Source organism: Bactrocera latifrons, unplaced genomic scaffold (assembly GCF_001853355.1).
Source record: "Bactrocera latifrons isolate USDA-ARS-PBARC rearing strain unplaced genomic scaffold, ASM185335v1 scaffold_331, whole genome shotgun sequence".
Classification (NCBI taxonomy): Eukaryota; Metazoa; Arthropoda; class Insecta; order Diptera; family Tephritidae; genus Bactrocera; species Bactrocera latifrons.
The window spans coordinates 133,859-146,301 of NW_017536970.1; the positions used below are offsets into that span (position 1 = coordinate 133,859).

At 33.2% G+C, this 12,443-nt stretch overlaps 3 protein-coding genes across 4 annotated transcripts; 2 read left to right on the forward strand and 1 right to left on the reverse strand.

Moving 5' to 3' along the window:
• The first annotated feature begins 1,996 nt into the window (after positions 1-1,996).
• Positions 1,997-5,367, forward strand: LOC108971247. Its single transcript, XM_018937195.1, has 3 exons — positions 1,997-2,225; positions 3,128-3,802; positions 3,865-5,367. Exons 1-3 carry the CDS (start codon positions 2,204-2,206, stop codon positions 4,431-4,433), a joined length of 1,266 nt encoding a protein of 421 aa, XP_018792740.1. The 5' UTR covers positions 1,997-2,203; the 3' UTR covers positions 4,434-5,367.
• Positions 5,368-6,195: 828 nt separating this feature from the next.
• LOC108971258 (eukaryotic initiation factor 4A-III) lies at positions 6,196-7,872 on the forward strand. The gene is made up of 3 exons (XM_018937213.1): positions 6,196-6,479; positions 6,549-7,107; positions 7,180-7,872. The coding sequence occupies exons 1-3, from the start codon at positions 6,338-6,340 to the stop codon at positions 7,685-7,687; spliced, it is 1,209 nt and encodes a 402-aa protein (XP_018792758.1). The 5' UTR covers positions 6,196-6,337; the 3' UTR covers positions 7,688-7,872.
• Positions 7,873-7,982: 110 nt separating this feature from the next.
• On the reverse strand, positions 7,983-10,056 carry LOC108971257 (4-hydroxybenzoate polyprenyltransferase, mitochondrial). 2 transcript variants are annotated; one of them, XM_018937212.1, is made up of 4 exons: positions 9,815-10,056; positions 9,176-9,629; positions 8,413-9,110; positions 7,983-8,352 (listed from the first exon to the last, which is right to left on the reverse strand). In XM_018937212.1, exons 2-4 carry the CDS (start codon positions 9,600-9,602, stop codon positions 8,128-8,130), a joined length of 1,350 nt encoding a protein of 449 aa, XP_018792757.1. In that variant the 5' UTR covers positions 9,603-9,629; positions 9,815-10,056; the 3' UTR covers positions 7,983-8,127. The 2 variants fall into 2 exon arrangements, with proteins under 2 accessions (XP_018792757.1, XP_018792756.1); XM_018937211.1 differs by having other exon boundaries at positions 9,696-10,056.
• Positions 10,057-12,443: the final 2,387 nt, after the last annotated feature.

Genomic DNA, 12,443 nt, shown 5'->3' on the forward strand with positions numbered 1-12,443 from the left:
TGAGCAATTATATTTGTAAGCCTGTTTCGCGTGATCTTTTAACTCGCCTTCATTTATAAAACGTAAATTCCCTATATATTCATGGCGACGAGATTAATTTATAACAGCTGAATTCGTGATGTGGTCGAATTCCAAAACCACAAAAAAAAAAATAAATATCTGTACAACCATAAGTTATTGCTAGAWGTACGTATGTATATTAGTAAATAAATTTAAGTTTTTTTCTTCCGTACAATTGATTTGATAATATGAAATATACATTACATAATTTTTTTAAATAAATTAAGTATTAAATACAAATATATAAATAGGCTAGCGCTCTATATATATTTTAAACTTAATGCAATCAAGATATCTAAGTGCACCATTCCAAAATAATTGCATATTTAAATAAAAATGCAAACTTGTGTATCTTTCTCCGAGTGCAATTCGTAGCCTCTTATTATAGCAACATACCTTAGTAAGGATTTTCCTATATTTTTACTATTACTTATATTTACATAAAATCTGCATATAAAAATGGAAGAGATGAAAACGTATCCAATTATTTACAAGGAACAAGTTCAAATATATTACATATTATACAATATGTATGTATGTACGTAAATTTTATTGAACACATGTATTATATATGGTGACTGCTCACAATATAGCCAATGCTCAGACACCCATATTTATGTATGTAGATATTTAGGGTAAGTGAGATGAAATTTGACATTTATAAGTAGTAAATGGCAAATGCAATCATATTAACTTGCTGCATACATATTACATATTTTTGTGGAGTTGTATTAACTGAAAAATGTATAAAATAAAATAAAAGCTGACAAAAACGTATACACATATTTGATATTTTATTATACAAATTTAAATTATAAAATAAATCAAAACATCCCAAATATGTTCGAAGTGACCGTTAGAATACAAGAATTGTGCTTCAACCTGTATCATACCTATCAGGACGACGACAATATCACAAAAAGTCAACCGATATAATTAATGTTTCCCACTTAAATACCTAAATGGGCTAACTCTTGGTCGGATATAATCTGGATGCACTTCACCCCCTCTTTCTTTATGGAACTTTTCGCGTGCAATCCTAATATTTATAGTCGCCTCAGGCTCCCAACTTCGCAAACATTTTCAAATAGACCGCCGGTTCGGTGATATCGGAATTATTTTAACAATCTAACCCTGTATTGATCGGTAAATAACAACCACTAATATATAAATCCAGTTATGATCCGCTTACGTAGAAGTAACTACAAAAACAGTGCATGAATCGGTCTCAAGGTATACTGTACAGAAGGCTGATGAAGTGGTCATTACCATACCAGCAGGTTGGAGCGGCTGACAAGCCACTAATTAAAGAGCTGTCAAAATTTTCAAGGTATTTCTGATAAATAAATTTGTAACACCAATCAAATGGTCGTATTTTATAATATGCCATTCAACTAGTCTATGTCAATTCTACAATTAAATAGATAAATATGTATGTATATATACCGTGTGTTCGAAGTTATAATTTCGATTTCTAAGTTTAATCAGATTTAGTCGAATATAAGTATATACAACTGCTGGTCTATGAACGAAAATATTCGTGGAGGGCATAAAATTTTGGAAACAAACATATTGTTTTGCAAATGTTGTCACTGCTATGTACAGTGTCTTTTATCCAAGTTCTTCACCTTTTGTAGCTTTGCAGTTCGCAGAGATGTATTTGAAAGTGTGATACATACTATTTATGCGTTAAGGCATATGCATTGATTAAAATTTATTTTGAGTTTACCTGATTTTAATAAATTTGGTAATTGCTATAATATTAAATGACTGCAAAAGTGCACAATATGAGTTCAAGCTTCGTATATACCCGATCTTATTTTCAGCTGAAGATTTAAGACTAAAAAACCCCTTGCAACCACTTGCGACACCTTRGGGTACGATTTGTTAAATTCGCAAATACTCCACTTTTATCGCTCCGTTGCATATTACAAGTAACAGGAAAACAGTTTAGTAGTCTTGGGGTGTTCTTCTTCAAGGCAGGTTTCATTATTGAGAAAATGGCGATAGGACTCAAATCGTTAAGAACTACAATAGCGGATATATCGTGCATTTTTGATAAAGGAAAAGAGTAAATTTCGAATATTTATAAAGTGGAAAGTGATTAATAAATGTTGTAATTGTTTTTTGGACAAATCTAAAAATGGAAAGTCTCGTTARTAAAGGTAAAAATAAATTTGTGACACAAACGCACAAAGCCACTCCTGCACTTAATCAAACGACGGAAGACGACTATTTAATTTTTTTCTATTTCACTTTAATGCGTTTGTCGTTTGGATGGCTGATGGTGTAGTTTTGTGGTATTGCTAGCGTGTAGTCGCGCAGGTATTTTACTTTTTAGGCAAGGGYTTCGTGTTCAATTTTTTAAAACGTATCTAATTAAAAAATGTGTGCTCTTAAAAGTGATTTAAATGACAAAATATRAAATATTAGAATACTTTTTAATTACCTTTCCAATTATTTGAGTGGTATTTTTTACTTAATGATATCCGGTTATAAGTCAGTTCCGATTTCCATATCGAACTTATGACATAAAAAAAGCTTAAGATATTAAGTGGTATATATGAATAATGTTTATAATATTTGTTTAACTAGAAGACTACCTATTGCTATTTGCTTTATGAGCACACATCTTTGCCAGGAATAGTTAGGCATGCATTTTCTAATAAGGCTTTGCTTTTCTTTACTTATCACATAAATAATTTGAAAARTTGTTGAAAAGTGTTTTATACCCAAAAAACCCTATACATATAATATATTAATTCTGAGTTGTATGGGGAAATCAAAAACAAATCATATTTTTTAAAAACATTGTTAATATTTTTTATGAGTTGTGATATTAACTACAAAAGCTCAATACTAACTATTTTTTAACAGTATATGTAGATACGTACATATACAAATATTACATTCGACTTTATTGGCTTAAAAAATAAAATCTTCCCTCCAATTCTTCATACAGTGAACAGAGTATCAAAATATCCGTCTAGTTATTATGAAAGATAGTTAATATTAGTAAACTTAATGAACAAACTCAACTAATAGTTAATAATTTTTTCATGTTTAGATAACTTTGCGCAAGAGAATCAAAAAAAATCAGTAAACTTRGAAATTGTTGATGTGAATACATTGGGCGTAAATGCCAACGCTACTTCTCCCRATAATCATGTTTCCGAGCAGCAGCAAATACAAAATCAACCACAAAAGACAAAACGCAAACACCGGCGTGGCAAGCCAAAGCCCAAAAATGCCAACAAACCATACAAAAATTGGAAATTTCAGGTACCACGACCAAATTTYAATGGAGGTGGAATGAACAACAGGAATGGAGCACGTCCTAAAATCCTGCGGTCACGATCATTGGTGCCATACAATACGAATAAATTTCTTATGGAAGAGCATTTGGCGGAAGTGCCTAGTTCGCTACTAACACCCTCTGGCCGTACACGTGATTCAAGTTTTTCTGTCGATTCAGAAGATAACTACTTCTTCTCATTGCCAGAAGATGAGGAAGAATTCCTAACAAAGGAGTTTGCTAATGTCTATGAAAAAGCTCGTGTTGAACGATTGGAAAATTTGACTAAACAACAACTTATAGAGGAATGYCTGCAAATTGAGGATCGATACTCATCAGACCAAGGACGTCAACAACAATTAAATGCACAACGTATTAGTTCAGAATTTATGTCAAAGATACGGATTTTGGAGGAAAAAGTACGAGAACTATCACGTGAAAATTATAGTAAGCACTGAAAGTACCTTTCCTTTAAATAGTCAACTTAACACATAATTATTTCATTTTAGATTTACGATGTCAATTAATGCGCTCAGCGGCAATGGCCGTTGCAGCTTCGCCTCCCTCTGCTGCACCACCCACGGGGGCTGCTTTTCAACCAACGCCAATGGACTCTTCTAGTGTTGATAGTGAAAGTGATAGTTCTAGCTCTTCCTCTTCATCGTCTTCATCTAATAGAAGTGCAGGACTCCAACGTAATAATAACATACGACAAAGACGAGTTCGACGTAGCTGTTCTTCACGTAGTTCCTTAAGTGATTATCGAGCTTCTAATGAAAATGATCAAATGGAAAGTGATGAAGGATATAATATAGTGAATGGTGCTAATGCTATTGACGTAAATGCCGAAAATAAGTCTCAACGAGCTTTGATAGATTTTAATTCTGAAGAACCCCAATCAAATGCAAACGATAGAAGCATTGTTGTTGATGCAGAAATGGAGGATGACTTCCCATCATTTTCACCTATTTTAGATAGTGTAGATACCGCACATTCTTCGGAGAATACAGCAGCTGCTTTAGAAGTCCCTCAATATAACAAAAATGTGGAAGGAACCGAAAGCGGCGAACAAATTTGAACACAATATCGTGAATATAAGTATTTGTAAAATTTTTTTCATATTCTTTGCAGTACCATTTTGCTAAAAATCTAAACATGACAATTATAAGCAGTTATTTTTTTGGTGTTAATGAAGCTTTCAAACATAAAGTGAACCAAATTGTGTCTAAATTAAAAAAATCTATATTAAATAAATAACGTTGATCATGTTAATGAGGCTTAAATAATTGTTCTAAGAAAATTAGCAAATTTGTACCTAAAATTTCATTAGTTTTCAYTTTATTGTGTTATTAAATTTTGTGTGTACGATTATTAAGTCCATTTAAATTTCGGCCGGAGACTTAAATATTAATATATGTAATATGGAAAGCCTTAAACGTTTTAATTAAAAGTTAAAAATTTCATTTCTTTTCAATTATAATAGATTTTATTGTACATATTGCTATAATACAATTATAAGCTAGTTTAGCTAAGTGGAACAATTATTCAAGGTCTCGCAAAAAACAAAACAAAGTACGATTACTATTTTTGATTTATTTTTATTTGGTTCCTTGTGTTAAAAAGCTCGCTGGTGTGAACATCTTTTCAATCATATTTATGCATTTTTAGTTTTAGAAAGTGCATTTATCATTTAAATTACGAATTTTCTTCGCCTCATGCATACATACATATACATAAATTAAAATAATGCTAATAAGATGTGAACTTGCGTTGGTAAATTTATTAATATTTTGTAGACATTAACGAAAATAAAAGTCCTTTCCTTTTGTACACAACCCAAAAGCAAAATTTGGAAGCGTACAAATTTTTTGTACAAATTGTTTTAATGCATACATTTATTTATTAGTTACTAGTCGCAATGCTCGAACATTTTTGGTAAACTTAAATATATAGTGCATATAAAAATACCAAACTTGTGATATTTTCGTGTATGTGTAACTTTTAATAAAAAATTGGAAAAATCAACCTTTTTGGCATATAAAAATTGAAAAAAAGACAAAAATATAATGATTACATTTTAGACATTCTCTAATATATTACATTATTATTATTGAATTAAATTTCTTAAAAACCAAAAACCTAATTATTTAAAAAAATGTATTAAGAGAAGACTCCTATATATTTGCTATACAGAATTGTGCATATGGTGACTGGTTGAGAAGTGTGTATGTATGTAAATAAAAACGTGTTGCAAAACACGCTAAACCGCTCTCAATTGTAACTATGTCGTGTACTTTAAAAGCAGATGTTTGAAAAGATTGTTTTCTTTTTAAGGATTAGTTTATACAGACAACTTTGTACATACATATATAGCAAAAATTTGTAATTTCCTTATATACTTTAATATTTTACGTTAATAATAATATATTATTATACAAATATAGCTTGTAGAATCATATTTTTTGAAAAAAAAACAAAGTAATTTTTAAAGGTTACATTTTGCTTTCATTCGAAAGTCTTCATCGGGGGGAATTGAAAATAAGGGATTTATTTATGCTTTTTTAATTTTAAAGATTAATAATTTATATCTAAACACTACACCTCAATTATATATTAATGTCGCTTAAATACATGACCATGATTGCAAGGCAATACATTTAATTGTTTTCTACCTGTTTTTTGTTTTCAACCTTTTTTATTTAAATAATTATTCGATTGTACCTGGATTACGATAWTACTAGTATATCGATAACATGAAATCTATTGTTTTCGGTTTGCGGTGCTTTCACTATAATCAAAAGCAACCCAGTGTGAGAAATGTTTAAAAACGAATACGAAATTGAACGAGATGTCATAAAAAAAGAAAACGTCAAAACGCAAACATCGTCCGCATTTTTTACATTTCGATTTGGGAGAAAATTTTTGCATTTAGTAAATATTTTATATTTTCGCCTCCGTTGATAACTAAAATATTCATACAATATGGATAAGATAACACGGAAAAATGTACCAGCAGAAGATTTATCAAATGTGGAGTTTGAGACCAGCGAAGATGTAGAGGTAGTGCCAACTTTCAATGCAATGAATCTCAAGGAGGAGTTGCTGCGTGGTATCTATGCTTACGGTAAGTTGGATGTGGAGAAAGTTAAGAGCTAAAACTAATGTAGTTAATTTTTTTTTTCAATAAATTTAGGATTTGAAAAACCTTCTGCCATACAACAGCGTAGTATAAAGCCCATTGTAAAAGGCCGGGATGTCATAGCACAAGCTCAATCTGGTACGGGCAAAACTGCAACATTTTCAATCTCGATTCTACAAAGTTTGGACACTACATTGCGTGAAACACAAGTGCTGTGTTTATCACCAACTCGCGAGTTAGCAGTTCAAATCCAAAAGGTCATACTTGCTTTAGGTGATTTTATGAACGTGCAATGCCATGTATGCATTGGTGGTACTAATTTGGGTGAAGATATACGCAAATTAGATTACGGTCAACATATCGTAAGTGGAACACCGGGTCGTGTGTTTGATATGATTAAGCGACGAGTGTTAAGGACCAGAGCAATTAAAATGCTGGTACTCGATGAAGCTGATGAAATGTTAAACAAAGGCTTTAAGGAACAAATTTATGATGTTTATCGTTATCTTCCACCAGCAACCCAGGTTTGTCTCATATCCGCTACATTACCGCACGAAATACTCGAAATGACTTCCAAATTCATGACAGATCCAATACGTATCCTTGTCAAACGGTGAGTTAAATATTATGAAATATGTTTTCCTAAATTATATTTTAATTATTTCTTTCTCTTTGTATATTATAGTGATGAATTGACCCTAGAAGGCATTAAGCAGTTTTTCGTTGCAGTCGAGCGGGAGGAATGGAAGTTCGATACACTTTGCGATCTCTATGATACCTTAACAATCACACAAGCCGTAATTTTCTGCAATACAAAGCGTAAGGTTGACTGGCTAACAGAAAAAATGCGCGAAGCCAATTTTACTGTAAGCTCGATGCATGGTGATATGCCCCAGAAAGAACGTGATGAAATCATGAAAGAGTTCCGCGCTGGCCAATCGCGTGTGCTGATCACAACTGATGTGTGGGCGCGTGGCATTGATGTACAACAAGTATCATTGGTTATTAATTATGATCTACCAAATAATCGTGAATTGTACATTCATCGAATTGGACGTTCCGGTCGTTTTGGACGGAAGGGTGTGGCAATTAATTTCGTTAAATCCGACGATATACGTATTCTACGTGATATTGAACAATACTATTCCACACAAATTGATGAAATGCCAATGAATGTGGCTGACTTAATATAATTGAACATCATAGATTTAATTCTCAAATGATTCGTGAAAGTCAGATAAAAACTTAGTAATTTAGTATTTAGTTGACAACAACTTTTGAAATAAATTAATTTATCTTTTTAATAAACATATAACTTACATATTCATTATATATGCAGTAAACAAAGATTTGAATAAAATAAATTCAAAACAGCATATTTTTTTGCATAGTGGACTTAATAAGAATTTTTGTTTAAATTCACAATTTCGTGAAAATCACAGAAAAGCGTAAATCAAGTTATTTTAATTATTCAAAACCCGAAAGTAGTCACAATGTTAATACACCGTATTTATTAAGCATCTATATACATTAAATTAAAATATATTATCCTTTGGTTTGCCGAAAAGACTAATATAGTTGTACTCATCAATAGGCTTGGTCTTTTTACTCCAGAAATTAGCCGAACGAACTTCTACGTTAACACCTCCGGTTTAGCGGGTATATTTACAAGGCTGTTTGGAGGTTGTATTTGTGGGAAGGCATTGTTTCCTCCAGATAAAGGAGCATTATCCGTTATCTCTTTCGGTTTTAAAAGAGTGCCCAAAACAATGCCAAGGAATAAAATTAATCCAACTTGGTGATTCGAGAAGAACTTCTTCGCACAGTCTGTTGGGTTATCAATGTTTAGCGAATATATCTGAAAAAAWATATATATTTTTTTAGAATAGGTGCACATGGCGATCAGCGGTGAGTTTACCTGCTGTATTAAGTGAGCGCCCACCACACCGACTGCTGCGTAGTACGCAACTGTTTGTTCCGTAGCTACACCAGCAAGTGATAGTCCTGAGAGCATGGCTGCTGTAAATCCAGATAGCCACATTTTGGTGTTATTTCCAAATCGTAAAGCAGTTGACTTCACGCCAATTTGGATGTCGTCGAACTTGTCTTGATGTGCGTATATAGTATCATATACAATTGTCCAACAAATACCGGATAGATACAATGGTAAACACGCTTCCCAGTTGACTACGCCTTGAGTTGCACACCAACCTAAAAGAGCGCCCCAATTAAAGGCCATGCCAAGCACTAATTGAGGCCAGTACGTTACACGCTTCATTAGTGGATATGTTATGACTAATCCCAATGAACTTGCGCCTAATACTATTGATTGCCAGTTTAGCTGAAGTAATACTAACAGACCTAAACTCAATTGAGCCGACAAAAATACAATAGCATCAAATTGCGTTACTTCACCCGAAGCTAATGGTCGCGTGCGTGTACGTTCCACCTTTGCGTCAATATCTTTGTCCCATAGATCATTAATTGTGCAGCCGGCACCGCGCATTATCAGTGCGCCTGTGGCAAAGAGGCCCAACATYTTCCAATCAGGCCAACAACCGGCATTTGCACTGAGCGCAATACTCCACGCACAGGGCCAGAATAACAAATATGTTCCTGCATAATAACATTGAATGGCTTTGCATTTATATTCACATGTACAAAAAAGAAGTGCTACACACCTATAGGCCGATCCAAACGCATTAAGCGGCAATATGGCGAAACAGCTTCCTTTATACTATTCTTTAACTCGTATGATTTACTAACTTTAGCCTCATGCGCATAGCTGGAGGATATTCCTTGTGTTGCCGATATATTGGGCAGCTGGTTCTTGTCTTCATTACTTGCATATCTCTTTGTGGTCGCGTATAGAGCAACTCTTGAAATTTGTTTTTCTAATTTTAAGTATAAATTACGTTTACAGTGAGTATGGAGAAAGAGTTGTGAAGGCGCTTTCGTGAAATAGTTGCAACCGATTACACCAGTCTGCAAATTTTTGCTGTATATATTGCTCCTCCTTTCATTCAAGCACATTTGTGATGCAGTGTAGATAACGGTTTGAAATCTTAMACTTTTGTGGATAGATTGTATATTACGTAGCACTGACATGCTGACTTGTTGAGGCGGGTATTATAACTGCAAATATTTAAGAGATTATTTCCGGTTTGCATTATAGAAGTTATTTGAATATGATTAAATAACCTCTCAGAGAATGGCAAGATTCGGTTAAAATGCAACTTGACCCCTATTTTTTTCTGCTTTTTTCTGTTTTGTACTTTTTGTAGCTCTAGTAATATTAAAACTTGATTATAATCGCTTACAAACGCTCTCTTCCACTGCTACAGTTGACTGCGGCATTTGTTTCGTAACCTTGAAAATCACTTGAATTTATTTTCGATTATAGCATAGCRCTACTTGAAATTACTCCAACTTTTTAATCACAGTTAGCCTTTTCGCTGTCGTTGGTTTTTATGAGATCTTTTCGAAAAATTAGTTTGTTTTATTTTATTCAACCACATTCTAATGTGAAAATAAAATACAAAAACATACGACCGCTAGCATGCTTTTGACACTTGGTCTAATCACATTTCTTAAGGGTAGTGCAGGTGTTGCCAACGTTTACGAAAATAAACATATGTATGTATTTAATACTATATTTGCCTAATTATTCTAAGCATTTTGTCCGTTAGAGACATGGATAACTTCATGATTAAGATAAATAATAAAATATGAATATTAATATTATATATAGATTATATTAAAAAAAAAATATTTTGGGTATTCCATTCATAAGAACTAGAGGCTTAAACAAAACGCGAAACAGGAAGAGCTGTTTTTGTTTGGTTGTATGTTATAAAACCTTAGCATGTTGTTGTTGTTGCAACCACACATAACGTTTCTCAAATATGCAAAGGATGTTGTCGAAATGACAGTCCTTGTCAGGATACGGTTCGCTGATATGAGCTCGATTGTCGGTGATCGTTTCAATCGTTATTTCAAACGTGTCAATGATCAGCATACCCCATCTAAATATAAATAGATCAACATATAGTAACAACATTTTGGATTTTCTACCCTCAGCTTCAGTTCCACTCCATTTACATTAGATCTTATTACAACAGAGTCTTTTACTTGTTTTCATAGAAAATGTACGAGCGTTAAACGACAATAAGTCTCTATCAGATTGATACCGTTACTAATTTGCCGTGATATTTCTTGCATGTTCGTTTCTCTCAACAAGTTGAYAACTATAGCAGTTATAATAATTATGGAAAGTATAGGCCACATTAGAACTTTTAAGAATTCATGCAGATAACCCGATCTACAAACCTAATCAAACGGTTCACGACGTAAGCTTTACCACATTTTGCACACGTCCACAAGCGAAAAGAAGTTAACTTCTTGAAAATGAACCTCTTTGCGCCCGTTACCAATTTTTTTGTGCTACCAATGGTTTTGCACACGTCCACCCAATTGGCCAGTTCACTACTATGAGTGTCGCAAGTGCCGTTATCAAATCCATCGAGACATTCATTGTCGGCTCAAAAGTCGTAAGACTAACGTGTACACGGAGTGAAGAATTGTTCACACACAAATGCATGAGCGTTATTGCCTATATAAATAATGGAATGCTACTTCGAATATTTATTTGAGTTTTTGTTACTTTTTTCTTTATAATCGACCTAATAAACATAATATTTGTACATATGTATATGCCTAACTAATAATAGAAATAAGTTTGATTAATGAGTTTATAGCGGTATAGGCAATGGATTATTTGAAGAATTTTGGGTTTTACCCAGGTGAAAACAATATGAGTATTACTTATTTGTAATTTAAAATATTTAATTCTATTATCAAAAAATTATTTTAATAATTAACTTAAGTATTAAGCTTAGCATACTCTTGCMACATGTGGGTACAGAGTATAATAGTTTTGTTCGTTTAACGGTTGTATGTAACATCGAAAACCAATCGAGATAGATATAGGGTTATATAGGAAGGATCAGAATGAAGAGATGAGTACCGGGTAATTGTCTGTCTGTCCGTCCATCCAAGCAAGCTGTAACTTSAATAAAAATTCAGATTGATGAAACTATGTAGGACGGTTCCTTGGTAAGACCAAATCACGAGTTCGTAGATGGGCGTAATCGGACCAGTGCCACGCCCACAAACGTTATTAACCGAAAACCTAAAAAAAGCCATAACTAAGCACTAAATTGAGATACTTAGATCTCATTTAGCACAGAGGATCGTAGTAGGAAGACAACCCCGCTCATTCACCATATAACGGTACTGTTAAAAACTACTAAAAGTGCGATAAGTCAATAACTAAATACACCAGCGACATTAAATTTTACCATCGAGATGCTTTATGGGAGCCGGTGTGAAAATTGGATGCCGGGCATGGCACCGCCCACTTTTGAATCTACTAAATTCGGTACATAAATTCTTCTTAAATTCTCATGTCACAGAGTGAAAATAATTGATATCGTACTACAACCACACCCACTTCCCACACAAATYAGGAAGCAATTGGTATAACGGTATAAAACTTTGTACGAATGCCTGAAGAGCATGCCATCTTATGACCAATGAAATTATTGAAATCCAACCGAAACGAGTCAAGCTCCAAATACTGGAAATGTGGACTACGGTATCTAAAGAMAAMTTTTGACCGAAAATATCGGTCAATGTATGGGATATACTATTGAAATTCGGAGAGAATTCTATCCTGACAATTATGTATCAAAAATTGGTTGAGTCAAGGTATGCCTTGAGCCCCCATATACCTAATATTAAGATTTTCCTTCCGGGTGACTTTATGCTATCTATTGTATATCGGCCAATATTTGAGATATCTCAATGAAATTGAGAGAGCATGTTTTACTCATATACATTGTTATTGTTATCCCTAAAATAGACAAAATTGGGCGAAAGCTTGATCTA